The sequence below is a fragment of the Falco punctatus genome (genome assembly GCF_963210335.1).
Source record: "Falco punctatus genome assembly, chromosome: 14".
Classification (NCBI taxonomy): Eukaryota; Metazoa; Chordata; class Aves; order Falconiformes; family Falconidae; genus Falco; species Falco punctatus.
Genome location: NC_137594.1, coordinates 16431140 through 16451390, shown reverse-complemented (window position 1 = coordinate 16451390; position 20251 = coordinate 16431140). Strand labels below are relative to the sequence as shown.

General features: G+C 40.3%; 1 protein-coding gene across 1 annotated transcript in view; it reads right to left on the bottom strand.

The window, feature by feature from the left end:
• TENT4B (terminal nucleotidyltransferase 4B) overlaps positions 1 to 20251 on the bottom strand; it is a 44427-nt gene that overhangs the window by 13896 nt on the left and 10280 nt on the right. Inside the window, exons 2-3 of the mRNA XM_080411223.1 lie at positions 7073 to 7196; positions 2417 to 2463 (exon numbers count right to left, since the gene is read on the bottom strand). Of these exons, the coding sequence (XP_080267349.1) occupies positions 2417 to 2463; positions 7073 to 7196 (171 nt within the window). The remainder of the gene's footprint in view (positions 1 to 2416; positions 2464 to 7072; positions 7197 to 20251) is intronic.

Here is a 20251-nt window from a genome sequence, read left to right as displayed (position 1 = left end):
ACATCCACACATAATTAGAATAACGCTGACAGAATGTGGCTTAACCAACTACTTGATTCTTAATTTTCTGAGGAAAGGGATGGGGATGAACTCTTAGACTTGTGGAAACACAGAACACTTCAGGTTACCAAAGGGAGGGGACAGATAAACACACAAATCAACGTAGGTCATCACAGCACCTGTGGGCACATGGTACGCAGCTGGCCTGTAGGGCCAAGAACAGGGAGCAGGGAAGGAGAGAGGAAAATGTGGCAACTTTGACTTCAGGAAGCAACAAGCTCTTAAATAAGATCAAACCAGCTAATTAACTCTAGTCATTAACTCAGCTCCTTGAAGAGGTGTCTCCACCCCACCACATGGCCTCCCTACGCACATACACATTTCATTTGTCTACCACAGGGAGCTGGCACCCTAATTCAATGCCTAAACTCAAATGCAAAAGATGACTGACATCCAAACCGAAGCCAGTGAAGGTTACCCCGAGATCCCAAGCTTTTTTGTCTTTGCTCCTCAACTTCTTTGATTAACCCTGCTTGGCTGGGAACATGAAGGAGGCGAGCGTATAACCCTACGGTTATACTAGCAGGCTGCTTCAGCGATATGGAAAACTGTGTACAGGAAACACGAAAAAGATCAAGAACGCTTCTTCCCTCCCAATACATTCTACAGGTCTGCTGATTCACAAACAACACTGCTTTTTAACAGTCTCAAAGAAACTGCATCTGCATTAATGAAAAAAGCAGCATTGGCAGCAGGCAAGTTCAGCGGCCGATCAGCTGCACACCATCTAGCTGACAAGGACAGGCAGCACTCGGCCAGTTTCAGAAAATTATGTTCAAAACTCGCCTGGAGAGTGGGAAATGCTTCTGGACGCTTCTCTTCTAAACTAATTAGTGTTAAACCCGTTACTGATGCTGACAGTTAACAACGGGGGACATTTTTATGATGCACACCAAGAGAGAAAAAAAGCAGCTCTGTTGTCACCTTGAGAATGGACGATGCCTGCAAAACCACACAGAGATCCAGCAGCTACACAACCACGTGCCCAAACCTTCAGTATCAGCTTAAGTAAGAGGATATAAGGCAAATTCTAACAGAGTAACAGAATTAAAAACACACTGTAAGTCTTTCTGAATCCCAGAACCTGAAATCTACAGTGACTATGCAGTTAGTGACAGGTAGGGAAAACCTAGGGCAAAGGGAAGCCCTGATAGAAGGCAACACTGAATTAATTACCAACAGACAAATGCTGGTTATTTTGAAAGTTTGGCAAGTACTGCCACAGGCAGGTTTTCTGTGGGTTTATGTACTGTGTTTATAGTATCTGCATTTGTTCTCCAACAGAAACTCAGCTGAAACAGATACGGAGGAAAGAGTATATGAAACCAAACAAATAACTGCAAAGCATTTTTGTTACATCAATTTCAAAACAATCAAGCAAATATAGTAAAGAACTATCGCCATCAGTCATGTGAATAAGAGTATCTCTCTTGCATTAATTACCAGCATACAATCAAGTTTAAGCAGGCCTATTTGAAATCAATGAAAAAAGGGCAAGAACAAGGCCAAATGTGAAAACAACGTATATTTGTACACCTTCAGACTTTCTGAACAGAAACACAGTATTTCAGCCTACCTGCAACTCCTTAAACTAAAGCAGACACTAAAGCATCCACCTAATACTTCCTTTTTGAAAAACGGATTAAATGATGAGTTGGGTATCCATCAGTTGCAGCCAGTACTAGGTACTAATTCCTCATGTTCCCAATGTACGGAACTCAATTCAAGTGTTAACCTCAGACTTTAGCTGTTTAAATGCATTTATCACCTGCAGCCATTCAAGCCCTTCATTCTCTTTCTCTTTGATTGTCAAAAACACAGTTTCTACACAGAGGATACCAGTGTCACCGATGAATTACTTTTCTTTATGACAACTAGTAATAAATCTGGAAAAGGCAGATGTTGACTACTGTACAGATTTCACAGAAGCAGACTGAAAGAAAAACAATTCTGTATGTAATCTTCTCAGTGCCAACAGTATCATTAACAAGGTAACATTACATGTTGCAATTTAATCATTTGTGGAGAAAAAATTTAGCTTTTCTTCTAAGGCAAACCTCTTTCTTTGGTTCAGTCACTTAATGAAGGCAAATCACAAAACAAGCCTTTTTTTGACAACATGGTAATTCAGACCTTTTACCAATACATGCAAAATACATATATGTATTATAGCTAAGTCCTAATTACTCTATTTCCATACACTTTGCAGAGTACTAATAGCTTAACACTTTTTTAACACTCCAAGCATACGCACAAGTAACACAGCTATTGAGAGATCACATAAATCACTACAGGGGTACAGGTTCAACAGGCTCTCTTTTCTCTTGCACTGAATTTACACTGAAAAATTACTAACCTTGTAGGTAAATATAAACCAGTTTTAAAACTTCCAAATATCTGCACCTGAAACACAAGAACACAATACATGAAAACACATTTTCAGGCTTTGGAAGACGAACAAGTTCCATAAAGTTGCTTGTAAAGGCTGGTTATTGCTACCCTCCATTGGTAGATTTCGGTATTGCTAACAGGCACATTCTGAACAGAAAGTATTGGACTCCTTTCTGTTAACACATTTCAGTTCAGTGGATTTCTGTTGCTTTGCGTACTTTAAAAGAAAAATTAAATCACCATCCATTTTTTTTTTCTGAATTACAGAGCAAGTAGCACAACTGTGTTTCCTTCTGCTTAAACAACATACTAAAAACGTTTCAGATCCCACATATTTAGTTTATTATGCTGGATTTTTACTAGCACTGGAGGTTTAAATAATCAGGTTTCCACCATAAGCTGTCTGAAACCACATTCTCATTAACTTAGCCAAGCCTCGCAGGGAGATCGGACTCATGTGCTAAGTCTCAAAGGGGAGTGGTGAGACTTCAAAGTAAAAATATCTACACATTTGGACTAATTTTCAACCAGTCAGTCTTCTGATGTCTTTTCTGGAGCCACCTTACAGACTTGCATATTCTGCTTTAATAAGTCTCATACACTAGCTTGATAGCCACCTTCTGTACGTCAAGTGACCCACTTCTTATGTGTTACCCCTTTGGGATAAGAAAAAAGGGAGAGATGGGAAAAGGTGATGTTTTGCAAGTAAGTGTCTTGATACTTCACTAGACTAAGAAGCAGTATGAGTGCTTCCTCATTATTATTTTTTTATCCCCTCACCCCACACCCACCAAAAAGCACATGCTGGCAGTAAATTTAATATTGAAAGTTCACAGCTTCTCAAACTAGAAAAGACTGCAAAAGATGCCACAGAATTAGCATCAATATCGTACTAGATCTTGATAAAAGCATAAAGGCATCACAACACTAGAAATGTAATAATTATTACTATTTCTAATCCAGAATAATAATAAAAGCATTCTCTGTGAAACTGTTTGGGTTCAATCAAATCAGGATTTATATGGCTATCAAAAACATCTGAGAAGTGCTTTTGCACAGTTAAGACAACTGCTGATGGATTCGGAAAAACGAAATGTGCTTTTACATTATCAAACAAAATACTGTGTTCAGCTGAATGGCAAAGAGAGCCTTTACTGAATAAACAACCCTGTAAGCACTCATAAACTTACTGATACAACATATATGACCTTTATCAAAAGGAATGAGACAACATCTGCTGTTGTACAATAATTTGGAGTATAAGAAACACTGAATTATTATAAAAGAAACCCACACCCACACTTCAATCTCTCTCTCATCAAATCTGGAATAATGGAAGAGGAAGTGGGGAAATCAGAAGTTTTAAAGGATTTTGATTTATTATTTGATTTATTTATTATTGGATCGGAATTTAAACCGTTGAAGCTCTGTAGCCATGTACGTATTTAAAGCATCCCAAATATGGGACACTACTACAACTTGAGACATGAGCATTAGTTTCTGTGTTGTGCCAACACTGCCGATTACGTTTTTGTTCTATGTGGACAGAGAGATGTATTTCCGTTCATAAGATAACTTAAGACTTCACAGTACTGTAACAGACCCCTTCAACTCCTTTATGTTATTGTTACTATTTATCCTACATTTCTGTGAACTTGTTCATATTAAATTCCGAAGTTCCTGAAGGGCTTTGCTTGTGGTATGTGTCCAAATATGTCCTCGCTATGCACAACTTGGAAACGCACAAAAGCTTGGAAAGTCCTCGCTACCAAAATCCCTCCATCAAACCAACCAAAAAAAAAAAATAATCTCTGTAGCCAATTTAAATTTCCCCTTCTTCTACATCATTAAGTAGAATTTTCTGAAGCTTGTCAAATTAAATAGAGTTAATCTTACTACTTCCATTTGCAATCACAGTATTTTCATAACTGAAGCATGCGAAGTATACATTACCTCTTTTCCGATCTACGAGGCGCCACGCAATACTCTTGACAGAAAGCTGAAGGCATTATGACAACTGTATCCTAAATTCTACTGTGTAAGTACTTACTTGTTCAACAGGCAAATTTTCATATTCAACTGGTCAAAAAACTTTTTCTTAAGATGCTTTCATGTAATGTTTTGGGTTGTTCAGTTTCAGCGTAATTAAAGCCTTTCTTACGGTCAGAGCCTTGCTGATGCCAAGAACAGTTCTCACTTACTAGGAATGTTTCCTTCTAAGCACATTCCCTTGAGTAAGAGAGCAAATGACACAATTGCTAACTTCTATAAATAAAGTAACAGTTTAGGATACCTAGTTTTACCCCATCCTCCATCTGCTTTTCCAGCCTTTTCCTAAGTGGAACAGGAAAAAAAAAAAAATGCATGTGCACAGACACATTCCACATGCTCTCTATACATTTAGATTCATGAAGCCTAATTTTCCTTTACTTGGTATCTGATTTTTATAGAGCATGTCTTACCTACGTGTTTAGTGAGAAACTACAAACTAAATGTGTATGTTTAACTTACAAGTTTATTTTAGCTGGATTCGCTGCATCTATGACTGAGAATGAACAGCTTAAACATTAACTTATCGCTTTACACTACAGCTAAAGCTGAGGACATTGGACCAGATAACACTCCACCTTCTCGGAGTGTGTACTCAAAACTTACATCTTACAAGTAGCTAAACCAACAGATTTCCCAAAGGTTAGTGATTAACTCAGACGACTGAAAAATTACAACAAAAGACTGTCAAAGTTGAACACAGTTGAGTTCAGCAGCTGTTCTCAACAGATCTGTAAAGTATTAGAAAAATAACATTACAGTAATTTCCAGATTCTAACCTGGCGTGCTGAACTGAACGATCGTTCAGTTCCCTTCTACTCTCCAGAAAAAGGAGAATTCTTCCTTGATGTAATGACAGCAGACAAAATGCAGTTAGGCTCTGAAGAGCAGACTTGAGAAAAAAGGAACTGGCATGCTCTTGTCTCTAATATTTTGAAGAACAGCAAACAAAGATGGCCACGGCCGTTTTAAATGGTACTAACTGAAAAGCGAACTTCAGTTCAGTGTAGAACACACTACACAATGTGTGCTTCCTCTCAGTCACGCTACAGCTAAGCCCAGTGGTCAGCTGTCACTTGTGGTAGGGCTTGTAACTTCCTTCCCCTTAGTGACAGCTTCTCTAGGCTGAAGCCATCAGTTATTTTGGTGAAATCCCCTACTACAAGCCTTCGGCAGGGTGTACCATAGCACGCACTGTTTCATACCTGCACTGCTTCCTCTGCTATTTAGCCTGTCAGACCGGCAGCCCACTCCTCCTGCTCCTGACTATGGTCTTCAACACTGTTCACTGGGTGAGAGGAGAGCGGTACACCACCACCTGTGAGGTTTGCTCAAGTCTCTTGGAAAATTTATTGGTTTTGCTCAGAGAAAGTTACCAGACACGTGTAGCACTGACTCTATCAACCTCCTGTAACTCTGCAGAGGTGGCTATCGCTGAGCGGAGAGCGCTCCTTCCATATTATACATCACTAATACGATGCCCATAACACAAGAACCACCTTGTAAATGTGAGTATACTTCACACACAAAACCACACGCCACATAGATACAGCTAACGCAGAATTCACATTCTGCCAATTTCTAAAAACACATTCCAAAAAACAGGTTAAGAGGATCCAAAATGAACAGTGGGTTTAAGTCACTCATGTCAACACTGTCTGCCACTATGGCAGGACCAAAGAGCATTAAAGATTCTGCTGGCTGAATTTGGTTTACTATTCCAGCTAACAAGTCTTTATTTTCAGCTACTGTTATCTACAGATAGATGACTACAGCTACAAATCTCCACTCTTATTAACCATGTTAGCAGAGGGGTACAGTTAAACTATATTCAATTAAGCCAAAAATCCAACCGAGTCCCCGTAAAACCATCTGGAGTTGTAAAAGCAACTTCCCTGGCTTCTCTTTAATGCAACCCTTATTAAAAAAAGCACAGCTCTGCATAGGAGAAACCAATTTCAATGGAATGAAGTACTAGCAAAACCCCATCTTCAGTGGAAAGAGACGTTACAGATTTTCAGCTCAATACACAGATTTATAGACTTGTTCGTGTACAAAAACCCAGCTCCTTTAATTTTGTAAGATGTGTCAGTTTAACTACCCATTAAGAAGAGCATGATCTATGTAACGTGGCGTTGCTGGCATTCCACCTTAACAGACATATTCAAGACTGCAGGTCTTAGGGCTAGAAGCCCTGCTACTAGTGAAGATCTGAATTTCAGAAGATTCTTTTTTTTAACACGATACTTATCAGGCATGCATGCATGTCTGATACGTTCCCATATAATCTTAGTAAATAAATATTAATGAAACTACATGTTCTCACATCTTATACCCTTTGTTTGACTACAGTAGGTCTAGTTTGTCTTTGTTCCTATGTGTGATAGAAAAAGTTGATCTTTTTGACCAGAAATCCCTTTGGGTTTGTTCTGTTGTGGGTTTTTTTGTGGTTTTTTTTTTTTTTTTTAATACGGAAAAATAAACATTACTTTCATTGGTGAATACTTCACAAAGTAAACAGGCACAAAATGTTGTTTTTATATATTAACAAATAGAACAGCGTCCTACTCACATCTGCATTAGGCCACAGCTCTTTTATAACATTTTCTATCCTGTTCACCACTTCCATCCGCATTCTCTCTTCTTCAGGTCTGGGAGACATATACTTATAAAAGTCAATGATTTCTTCATGAAGACTAAGAAAGAAAAAAAGAAAAAAAAATAACAGAAAGTCAGGAAAAAAAACACAGGAGAATGAAATAGCAACTACTCTAATCGAACATGCTTTTCAAGCTCCTAGTTACCCATTTAGTTAAGAGGCAGTTGAAGAGTAGCGTGCAATGAAAAAAAGCCCACCAGATTTACAACACTTAGTACTGGTTAGTTCTACATCAGTTTCTTAAGCCATAGGTCAATATTGCACTGCATTTGCTAGAAGTGTGGAGGCAAATCTAAATCCAAGCGCCTCAATTCACATGGAAAATCACACTCCGTATTTTAATGCCAGCATAACACAGAAACGGTTCGGTCTTCAGCTAGGAATGCAGCTGTAAGCTCCGAGTACACACTTCCCAAAAATTTAAACAGGAGGTTTTCAGCCAACGCTTCCTAGTCAGCCCCTTGGCACCAGCTAGGGAGTTTCAGGCATCAGTCTGTGTTCAGTACCAAGCTTTTAAAAAGTTGATAGTAATTGTGCCAGTACTAGAGCTAGAAAAACTGCTTCTTTTTACTGCTTAGAGAAGATGAATAAACTACAAATGCACCCGCTCCCCATAACAAGAAAATATGTAGTACAAGTGCAGAAGTGGTGGCTCAGAAGAATAAGTGATTGACAGACAGTTAACCCATATATTTGACAGTTTACTGTATTACATGTGCTTCTCACAGTCAGTAAGTCATGTTTAAACTGCCTATTATTAGAGATGAAATAAAAATGTCTTCATACAGCGCCACAAATTTCTACGCTTCTGTAATACCAACAACACATCACCCTCTTGACTAACAACATTTTTGAAAAAAAACAGACGCAACCCTTTCATTTCAGCCACAGAGCAGCTAAATTAATTTCATTTGTTTCCTGCAATGGCCATTACAGTAATAGCTATTTTTTTAAAATGTATTGTTTCTAGTTACCACATACAACTGCATCTCTCCTTAAAGCTCTGAGGGACCATCGGGACAGAGCAATTCATTAAGAGCAAGCCCTCAGATGAGATGTGGAATCTAATACTTCCCTACTGTACACACATTTAAATAAATCAAATGTTAATAACTGGAAGTTGTATACAGGTGTCAACAAAACAGATTAAAATATCTGAAAGTTGTATTTAACGGAGTCAGGGTAAGGACAGAACTCAAACCATCTGGCATTGGCATTATGTTCTTCAATACTGCAGCATTATGAACAACACAAGCTTCTTTCTCTCCAAGATGAAGGAATAAAATATTTACATTACTTTTCACTGAGCATCTACTGGAATTCCCCCCACACACACACGGCAAGGGGAATAGTTATAAAAGCCTAGCAACCTGTGGTAGCCATCATCACAGCTCTCTATAGCTAATGCAAAAACTCCTCTGACAGAGCTCCTCCAAAGGGAGATCCAGACAGATACCCAATTTAGCTGTTCCAAAACCACCTTTGGAGAAGCTTCTCCTCATTTGACACCTACAGACGGAGACTCACAAACACTTCAACTAAAAACTAAAATAAAACCACCCCTCCGCAAAGATCTCCTGCAAAAATGCAAGGTGCCACCTCCCCCCTCTCCCCCGCCTTACTGGCACGCTGGCACCAGCACCGAGCCCCGCTCACACACATCATCTCAGGTACCACAAGGATGTTCTGAGCAACGCAGCTGCAATAGTCATACCGATAAATGCTGTTTTCAGCATGTATTTTGACACTGCTAAGGAATTTCGTACCTCCTCCTACAGCTGCTTTCTTGCTTTTCCTTGGAAGCTTACAACCTGGGGTTAACATGCACGTTCCGAACCACCACTGCCATCCCGGGCACGGGCTTCTCTGCCTCTGGCTTTTCAGCCATCTCCTGTCCTGTTCTTCACTGTTAGTCAACATACTGGCACTTAAACATTCTTAAAGTTATCCTCCTGTTGCAAGAATTGAATTCACGTGAGAAGTGCGTGACAAAGGGCAAGTTGAGCACTCCAGCAACCAAGTTCACTCTCCGTCCCCACTGCCAGTCACACATACCGAACTGCTAGTTTAGTCTCCGTGTGCTTGATCATTAAGGTAGCATTCAAAACCAGGAGCAACTAGGGAAACAGGCAAAAAACCCGATAATCAAACTCCAGAAAATACAAATTATTTTTCAACTGTATTTGGTGAACCAGCTTACGGGAAGACCTGGGAGTCAGCCCAAGGCTTCCTACCATGTCTGGCAAGCTCTTCACTTTCTTTGTGGACTACACAGGGGGGAACTGATCAAGTTAACACAGACCTGCTTCTGCCTCTGCTCCTCTGGACTACCTGGAACAGACTGGTTACACCCACAAGGCACAAGATTTGCCCCAGAGCAATGTTTTTAGTAATAGAAGATGGAGTGCACGCCATGAGGAGTGTCACCACATCATCTGAGGGCACTTAATGGCACAAGATGTGCTGGGATAATACCGAGAGACTATCCCTGGGGAGAGATTCACGTATGGCACAACACAAATCCATACTGCCCGTCATTAGTGGGCCCAGCTGCTCCTGGGCTTCCGCTTTACGGGAGTTAATTGTTCCCCTGCCCCGTAAGGGAACTTTGGAAGAACAAGGCAATCAGAAATGAGGTCCCTGAAGTGCACAAAGGGCCAAGCCATGCAGACACTGCAGTTCTCAGGGCACTTCTCTTTATTATCTCCACCGACACTTTTAATCCAGATAATTATATCAACTGGCGTACTCTTCAGAAGCTCATAAAATAATGATGTACTGTCAAAATCAGAGGTATTTCTTTTTTTAAAAAAACATAGAAAACACATGTCTACATCTCTTTCAGTGGGATCCTTCTTGGTCTTAGGTAGTCATAGAAAGCTTTACGGCAAACCAAAATATTAAGCAGCACGCAAACACACGGAAACATGTATAACACATGCACTGGATGTTACTGAACAAATGCAGATGTAGAAAAAAAATAAATTTGAAATTTTTCAATGATAAAAGAAAGGCTTACAGATTACTAGAGAAAGTTCCCATCACCACACCAGCTGGAAATATTACAGACCTATCTGCAGCTTCACCTGCTGCAAGACTGCATGCGGCTAGGACCGCCTGTGCTGCACGGAGCCAGTGTGCAGAAGGCAGGCAGAAGCCATAAAGGCTCCAGACTACACCTAGACCCATTATTTCCCTGCCCAACAATGACTGCTGCCAAGGAATAAGGGAATGATTAATTAAAGCCAAGACAAACAGAAGCAGCCACATGCAGATTTCAGAGCAGTACAACATGACTTAGAGGTGTGACTCCAATTAATGCCGAGTTAACTCAAGCTGCATTGAAAATTAAAACTCAAGGTTATTCACTGTCTTAATCAACATCTATTATAGTCGCTGCTTTTCAAAACAATTTGTTTGGATTAATGGAGTCTGTTTACAAGAGTCTCTAGTGGAATTTTATATCTTTAACCAAAATGAAGATCAAAGAGACTGAGAAGTTATTTTTGGCATCATAACAGTATTTTATTATTTAATGCCATTACATTCATCAGTTATTTTAGATAAAAGTCTTTAAAAAGAGACTTGTTTGTAGAAGGAAATTATGCTGTAATAAACCTGATTTCATTATGGAGAGATACTTCATTTGGCTTTATAGTCATACTGAAGCATACCAACACCCAAGACCTACTCGGGATGGATGGAGAGAGGTCTCTGCAATGCATAAGAGTATTAGTTTACTGGTTTTATTACAGTAAACAGCAATAAACAACTGGGTCTTTGTCCCATGCTTCAGGAAATCTTAACATGTGGGGAAATGAAAAATTAAATAGTCTCTTACGCTTTCTCCGAGTATGTTCTAAAACAAAGTACTAGCTACATCACACCCTGTTTTCAAGCCTGGTAAGCTGATTACATCAGAATTTCACAGACAGAACACAATTACAGGGAAGAGAAGCCACTAAATTTAGTGGATTATAGCACCTGTTATGTTCATCTGACAGAGATAGTGATGCACCATTAAAAAATAAATTATGGCTGCAAAAGTTGTAATCGCAAACTTCCCACTGTATCATCACTGAATAGCACCAAGAGGAATGCGAGTCTGCTAGACTCAAGCTGTTCAGGTGAAAAGCTGCAGCTTTTGCACAGGTGCAAGTGCTACAGAACACCGCACATCACACCTCTGTCTTAGTTGGATCAGACCTTACTTTATTTTGTAGCACAACTTGTGGGCTCTAAACGTGCAACTCAGGATTTCAAACTCATTTACATCTATCCCAGATGTTTTTCTGGAGCATGAATCTTAATGCACCTCTGGCAATCAATTAAAAAATAATCACATATGAACAAAGCATTATTTCTGTTTTATATGCACAGCACACAGACAGATACACGGACAAACACACACACTTGACCGTATGCTTCAGTCACCTTACACATAAGCAGCCTCGCTACTGCTGTACATTAGAACTGGAACCAAGAGCAATACTGCGAGGCATGTTGCTTTGTGAAACCTAACTGGAGATACAACAAGTTTTACTTTTTGCACTAGGATCCTGACGCAGATTTAATGACCGGCCCGCTGTGCTCACTGATTCTGGCAGCTGGAGGAAGCCAGCCCGACACAGCCGATGCCCAATGCTTGCCAGCCACACCAGCAGCTGCCCTGCATGGGACCATGCCCTGCATGGACCTCCCCTGCCTGCCCCTGGCAGCTGAGAAGCAGAGGCACAGTCCTGCTAAGCTGAGCAGCCAGCAAGGGGAAGAGAATTCTGACTGGTTTTGTTTAATCACAGGATAGCAGTTACGCGTTGCCTTTGTGTGCCCACACAGCAGTATTACTAACCAGAGTAATATGTTTTAATTGAAAAGTTTCCTCCTTTTGTCATTCTGGAATCGTGTTATACTTCTACTCTCCTCTGGCTCTTCTTCACTCTTCATTTCACAGGAGAAATTATGCAGGCATGCATATTCTAATTTCTCTCATCAGGGTGTTACCCACAGCTTCTGTTCCAACTGTTAAAAACGAGTGGGTTAAAAATCTTGCTCATCCATCCCAAAGAGTTTCCTCTGCCTTGAGCAAAAATATTCCTTTGCACAGGAAATGCTGTTTGCAAACATCACTAAAGGTAATTTAAAGCAATGGATATTAACCACATGCAAAAGAATCGTACAGTGCTCGTGCACCACAGTTTGCTCTTTGGCAGGTTTTTCTGCAGGAAGCTTCATTTTCAGAATCATGAAAATCTAAATTATTTAGAACCTCTGCGGATGGTGGTCAGAAGTAAGCAATGACTTTTGCCTTCCCAAACTCTATGCTTTAACATGAATCACTTGTGATTTAAGACTTTGATTTTGTATCCACACTTGGATGGGATGTTTGCAATGTACCCCTGTAGCACTAAATAAGCCTTCTGTATCTGAATTTTCTTTGGATGAGTAATTCCTACAGGACAGTGTTTAGATGCCCCTAGCATCTCCTCGGGGGGGTGGGGGGGGAACCAAAGGCAACAATGAGAAATATTGTAGATGTTCAGGTTTACAGTTGTTTTTGAGGAAGACAGCAAAAGAAGATGAATCCGAGGTGTTTTAGCATCTTGAAAGCATCAATAGTTAGAAGTCCTAACTGCATCCATCCCTCCACTCCCGAGAGGAAAGCTAGCATGGCACAGGAGAAGAGAGAGTAACTTAACTCTGGTCCTTTGGAAGTTCCACGAACTAAACAAAGCTCTTCCCTCCCCCATCTGCAATCTACTTGATCCTAAAGCGGTTTTGAACAAAATTGCAACAAAGGTAAAGGAAAGACACAGAGAGCCCAATCCTCTCTCTCTCCCCCTTCAGAATTATGCAAATTTTTTTAATATTTATTTTAAAAGTAACATTGACACTCTACAAGATGGGGAATCCAACAGCTTCCCAAACTAACTTTCTGTTTTAACATTAATCTCCCACTAGCTTAATAAAATAATTTCTAGACTACTACTACCATCTAGACGTGTCGAATAATGAAGCAGGAACAACAGCAGACACTGTAAAGATCATAAATTGTTTTCCCACCTACAAACTCAAGCAAAACCAAACAATTTGAATCATCTGCTGAAGTCCTCTACTTACCGCCTGGGCCTCTGGAGCAGAAAAATTCTTTTAGTATTTGCTGGTTTAAGCTACTGAAAACACACCTAAGTGCATCTGCAGGTGATTTAACAGACAGTTAAGTTTCACATTGACTGATACATCAGTCCTCATGAGAAACTAAAATTGTGCATAATAAAGCAAACAATTTTCAAAAGCCTCAGAGACTCTGACCATTACTTCTATATCCTTAGTTACTAAACCATATGAATATATTATAGGTCACATATATTGAGCCGCATATGCCCTATGGGAGCTTTAAAATGAAACATCCCAAAAAACATCCTGATTAGTAACCTGACAAGTCACACATTTTTCCTCAGTTTAGTTCACCCGTTTGAAATCCAGCTTCACAGACCATCTTTCCACAGTTTACCTAAAGACACACATGCAGAAAAAACACAGGTATTCCACTGCCATATGATTACTAAATAGCACTAAAACCCAGGATACCTACTGTATAAACCGTTTCCCAAGATGCAAACAGAGAATTACACTTTGCAGAGGGCTAGGTAATGAGATTTATTTCTGCCCCCTCCATTAGAGCCAGGTGTTTGTCACCACTCCCTGGCTTCCCAGCGACCAGGTCTGTTATAACAGGATTACACAGGCCTCCCTAATCCATCTAGGGCAAAGTTAGCCAAGTTAAACCCCACCACCTTCATCAGTTCAGCTAAAGCAGCCAACTTCTCCTAAGTGTAGCCGGGCACCCGACAAGGAGCCCCCGAGGACAGCAGCAGCCGTCACTTCCACATGGATGGCATTGGGTGAAAAGAGAAGAAAAGTAGAAGAAACACCTTCAGCTGGTGTATCTACAACCAGAAGACACCCCTCCAGCCACCAAGCAACATCTGAGTAGCTTTCAGTATTCACCCAACAACAGCTTGACCCTTCTGATTAGCATTTATCATCTGCTCAGTAATTCACTGAATTGCCTTGCAGGATCCAGGGAGGACAAAATTTTCACAGATGCATTAAATGATTCAGGAACCTAGATCCTGTTTTCAGGACTAATGCCTTTCAGGATTAACCTAATCGCTCTGATCCTGAGTTTGAAAATGCTTTTCTGAATGGAGTTAGTTCATTCCCTTCAACAATTTATGATGGACAGCGGAGCTCCCTCTCTCTTTCTCCCATGAAACAGCCATCCCCCCAACCCCTCCCAAATTAACACAGGGTTTTATTTATGCTCTGGATTTAACCTCCACTTACGGGTTTAACTGCATCATAAAAGGCACTAAAATAGCACTGCCTTATGGAAACGGCCAAAGTGTGGTAGAAATGTATCAAAACACAAGGAGAAAGAAGCAATGTGGGCCATTCTTTTCAATTATGTGTGCTTTGTCTTCCTAAAATACACTCAGATGTGCTACAATTTTTCCTACAGAAATTTGTCTTTTAAGAGGAAAGAAAGTCCTATTGAACTTGAATTATAACTCAGTGCTTGAATTAGTCCTACCAATAAGCAATCTGAAGTATAACTCTGCAACCCATCTACTGGATTTTAAACCCATGCTTTATGCATACTTAGTCTTGCTCTCTATTTTTACAGCATTTCCAACAAAAACATCAAATGCCAACTGGAAAGACTATTTTGAGAAGCAGCCTCACTTCCCATTGTTTTTTTCCTTTTTTTTAATCATACTGTACATAAAAACAATCTAGCTGAATCACTACATGTGTGGGAACAGCCTTCTCTTTTTTTTTCCCTGGAAAGTATCTACATATCATCCCTTCTTCTCATCTCTGTAAGCAAGCACTATGAGAGTCTGCCGCTTCTTCCAGGCAATGCATGGCCAAAGGCATGAGGTTTTGCTAATGGGTGGTATAATAAAAATTAAGAGAAACTGCTACCTCAACTGAGCTGAAAGAAAAAGTACTAACAAAAGAACAAGATAAAGCAGGAGAGAAAGGTTTTGTGCAGGAAAAACGAAGTGGGAAGCACAGAGATGGGAAATTGCAGTTTTATTTCATAACGACAAAAAGGCTTCAACTTCAGTAATACCTAATTATCTGGAAACACACCAGTAATTCCAACATCACCTATAAAATACTACCACAAGGTTTTTCTTTAGCTCACTTGGAGAATAGTATTAGTCTGTTGGAACAGTTACATATACAGACCAGCTATGCAGTTTGCAACCTCCTAATTTAAAATACAGATATATATGTTTTAAAGCCTCCAAGTTTCAAGTGCAAGTGTTAGCATGCACTTCATACATTCCATAATTACAACTTGAGGTAAATTTCCAAACAGCTAAAACCACAGAGAAGCTAAAGGTATCTATTTCCTTATAGTGGAGGATTAGTAATTCCTCAGCCTGCCAGTTCCCCTTGCTTAAAACCCTCTAAATCAAAAAGACTGAATAACAGTTTGTGGTTTTTTTTAAATAAGAGCTTAACAAAAAGGAAAAGTAACTATCAGTATCAGTAGTAGTTCAGTTTATTTTAGCTGAACTTTCCCAGTAACACAGTAATGTTTGTGTTAGTATTGTAATGAAAGCCACAGCCAGCAAATCACAACGCTTGTGAGTAGGTCTGACCCCTTCTGTACCAGCACAACAGGCAGGAGAAGGCAGTTACAACCAAAAAAAGTGTATTAGATCAGTTTTGCAAATTATCACCAGTGGTGTTGCTATTAAACCAGAACCGAGCGATACAGCAGGTCAGCTAATACACCTTTCTGTTTGGTTCATAAAGCCAGGCTAGCAGGACGGTTCTTTATACATCATTAGCACACTGCTACTCTTTTGCCAGTGCAGTAAATATTATCACACACACAAAACAATCTGTGACCTGCCAACAAATGAGAACACATCACATAACTGGGCAGAGGTGAGACTAACACACTCCCAGCAGGCTTATGAGCATTTCCGATGGATAACGTGTGATCGGAAAAAAAAATCTCCATCTGAGGTCAAGCTAGAAACTTGCAGCATAGACCTTTGTCACCATGTAAATAGCTGCACGTGTGGCAGGTCCCCCAACATGAAGCCAGGCAACCCTTGCACGGGGCTCAGAACAGCGTTTTCTGACACAGAAGAGTGTGGAGAAAATTCCACACACAGCGGGTTCTGCCTAGCAAATATTATTCTTGTTTATGACTTGGGAAATTAATTCACTTGAAAGATTAGTTAAACGAACAGAAGGCCAGCAATGGCATTACAAACTCCTGTCTCCTTCCACCAGAGTTGATTTAAACTTTCAAATGTCCACACCAGTCCCTAAGAAGGAAGAAGGATACTATCACAATCCCAGGCTTACGCTGTTCACCCCAAAGGCAAGTCAAAAAGCTGCTTGAAGTCCAAGTTCCTACCAGCAGCCAGTACTGCTCACATACTGGGGGCCTGCAAATTAGTCCCACACACCTCAGAGCGCACTGTGCCGACTCCAGAAAGCCGCCTCACGTCCAGCTGTGCAGCGAGCCTGCTTTCTAGCTGCTAAGTAGGCCGAAGAACCAAGAACAGAACAAAACTCTAAACACCTCTGCTTCAGTAACACATTAGATCTAAACTTAAAATAATAACATAAAAATATTAAGTCCAGTAACTAGCCACAGCTGCAGTTCATTAACGTCTTTTCAGCTCTAGCATAACATTTTCAAAATACATTTGAAGTGCCAGTATGCTACCTGGAAAGTCAATGCAGATTCCTAAAGCTTTCCCAACATCATCTAACGATCACAGTTTTGGGTAGCTTTTTTATTTATCTTTTTTTTCAAGAGGAGACTTTTGCACAGGGTTTTGCAACATTCAAGGAACACAGAAATGAGCCACAAGTCACTTTGGTTGCATCTCATATTAAAATATTCAAAACTTCTTATGAAAAGATTTGAAGTTAGCATTTGCTATTAAAACCACAAGGTTTTAAGTTTGCATGCTATATTTATATCCTCCAAGCAAAATGGACAGTGATCCTAATCCACCTGTTTAGCGCATATTCAGAACCAGCTTATCACCCATTTTGTAGTTGTTGCTGCACTTTGGTGACACTCCGCTACAATATCAACCCAAGTTTAGACGCGTGGCTGGTCATATCCAGGCAAAATTCAAATCCCAGTAGCAGTTCTCCCTCCCACTTCCAAATGCTCAAAAGTGACTGGAGTGGGTGCATTTTGCAGGAGGATAGGGAGGAACAATCACACATGCTACGGCAAGGTACAAGGAACATTTCAGGTAGCTTTTTACTTTGATGATTTGTTATCTTTACAGTAAGGGTGTACACAGTGAACTATGTTCACATTAAACAACGCAGTACTCATTTTGGGACTCACGCTGCAGTAATACACTCTTTTAGAAGGTATATATTAGAAGCTGTTTGTTCATATTCTGGTTTGTTCTCTTGTGCTCAGACACTCCCACTAGCAAGGCAGGATACACGGGGCTCAGAAAAACCTTGGGCTAGGAGGACAGCACTCCACCTGCAAAATATTTTGGAGAGTCACCAGCCTCCTTTTGCTCTGCTTATCACTCTGGGCTAGAGAGCTACAAACAAAACCAAAAATACAATGCCTAAGCAGATGACAGCAAAACGTTTCCCGAGGTCATTTCTACTAGCCCAGTGATAAAAGACACGTTCAAGAGCTGTGGTGTCAGGAACTGGAAGAAATGCTTCTTCCTCCATGCAGGTAACCAGTCTCATCCTTCAGAGTATCTGGAGAAGCCAGTCTCTTCACTAAACCTGCGGATCAAATCATGGTTTTTATCATCTTCTTTTCCTTGAAGCTTCAGGTAGTACATCTGTCAGAAAATTAGCAATATAAGCCCAGAAAACACTTCACTGAAATATCTTCCATGAGTCCAAAACCTGAAAATTCAGAAACACCAACATATGCTGAAAGATGCCTTAAATAAAAGATTTCAGTTGCTCAGCTGAACCTCAGTTGCTAGGTTTCTGTTTGGACATAAGGACGAAAAAAATCATCACACTGAAAAAAAGGGACTTCTAATGGTCTGAGAGTTAAATCCTCACAACTGACCCAGGTTCAGCATCATGTAGGCGAATGCTGGAGCCCACTCTAGCATGGGACACCCCTGGCACTGCACACACACCTCCTCACACCATCCACATGTTGTACATTAACATATCTGTGCGCGGCCTTCCGACTAAAGCAGCAAACAGAGTGAGGGGCTCTGCAGAGCTCTCTGAAACCCACTCCAAACTCATCCAACTCACCTACTGAAACCACTCTTGCAAAATAATTTCAGTAATAATGTGAAGATTAAGCAAATGTGCGTAGTGTACCAAAAAAGTAAGTAGAAGATGCAGTAGTGGAGACCAGTGATCAAAGAAGCACAAGAGGGTGTCTGCGAGCTCTACAAACTGCTGAATCAATAGCAACTGGTAAAAGCACGTTTCAGCATGCCTGAAGCAGGTACGGTTCAGAGGAGCCAAGGCTGCAATGAACTATTCTAGCATATAATGTTCAGTGACTTAATGCCTACAGGCAAATACCACATTATACAAGAAATGAGAAAGTTTGTTATTACACAGTTATTCTCGTCGTTCACTCTGTGCTGTTATACCAGGAGCTGACACTGCTACTTACTGCCATTGAAACATTATCTTTTACCACCTACATATACCCTGTCACATCTGGCCAAGTTGTAACAAGAGCAGCTTCAGAAGACCACTAGTTAATTCAAATTTAGGTAAGATTTGAGCTAAGAAAAGGGTTGCAGCTGACGTGTAATATAATTACAAGACAGCAACAAAAGCAAGATAGTACCATCCCTTCTGCCTGATCTCAAAAACTATCCCGTAAGAGGAAATCCAATCGCTCGATGAGGCAAAACTTCTCTTCCACCTGAGGCTGGAAGCAGAGGTGCATGTAAAGAAGCTGCTTACCTCAAAAAACGAACCAGCTCTTCGAGGCAAAAATCAACATGTAAATTTTCTCCTGTGAGTACCTGCCAAGTATGACTACCACAAGGAAAAATCCCCGTGGATGAATGTGAGTAAGACACTGAGTCCAAAACACAACCAGAAAGCTAAGTAAATAGAGGCTCCTCAAGCACGCGAGTTGCATCACCCAACTGAAGAAGAGTGTGACATAACAAAGCAAAAATTAAATAAAATCAACTATCAGGACTTCATTTTTTCAGCCTGGCTCAATACTGGCCCAAGACTGTAATTTACAATTGTGATCATTACTCAAATGAAGGCAGTTCCTTCACCACACTACGTTTAACTCAGTGATTTAACTGACAGTTGCAGAAAGCTTGCCAACCAGGAGTACCTCGGACTATGTAAGAGAGAAAGCCATCACGCTTGACAAGGCACAAGTCCAGAGTAAAACTTTACACAATTTTCAAAAACGATATGCATGCTTATTTTAGATTAAAGCCAAAATCTCAGTGAGGGAGAAGGGGGAGGAATGTAAATGTATATAAAGGAGCATGCTTTTTGTCACCGTCCCCTTGAGAAGAAACAAACAAAAAAACCCCAAAAACAGAACTAAAAAACCTTTTGCTTTTAGTAATCTCAAGAAAATATCAGCTGTTCCTAAAGCAACGGAGGAAGTGAACAGCTCTAAAATTAACACAGTGAGACAAAGAGAGTTACGTTATCATACTTCTTCAGTCTTCATCAATCATAACATCAAGAGGTCAGGCAAGGTCAACAAACTTTGATTAAGGACTCACTATCTTCAGACTACACACTGACATCTAACAGTAAGATCAACACCTTAGTCATCAGACTACAGCAAGATACTCCTGCGTACTGCATTTCAGTGGTATTCTTACCCTAATTACAGTACGACTTTATTTGAAGGGCTTATCTGTACTTGGTATTTGTGACAGGTTAATGCAAGTTCTTTCAGATTTTACTGGGTCCGTAAACAAAGTATTTGTAAGAAAGCATGTGACACTTGAAATGCGTGTACTTAAATCTACCTGGAAGTAAATCTACACTGAGTGAAGATAAGCCAATGTTCCTACTGCCTACACACCTCTT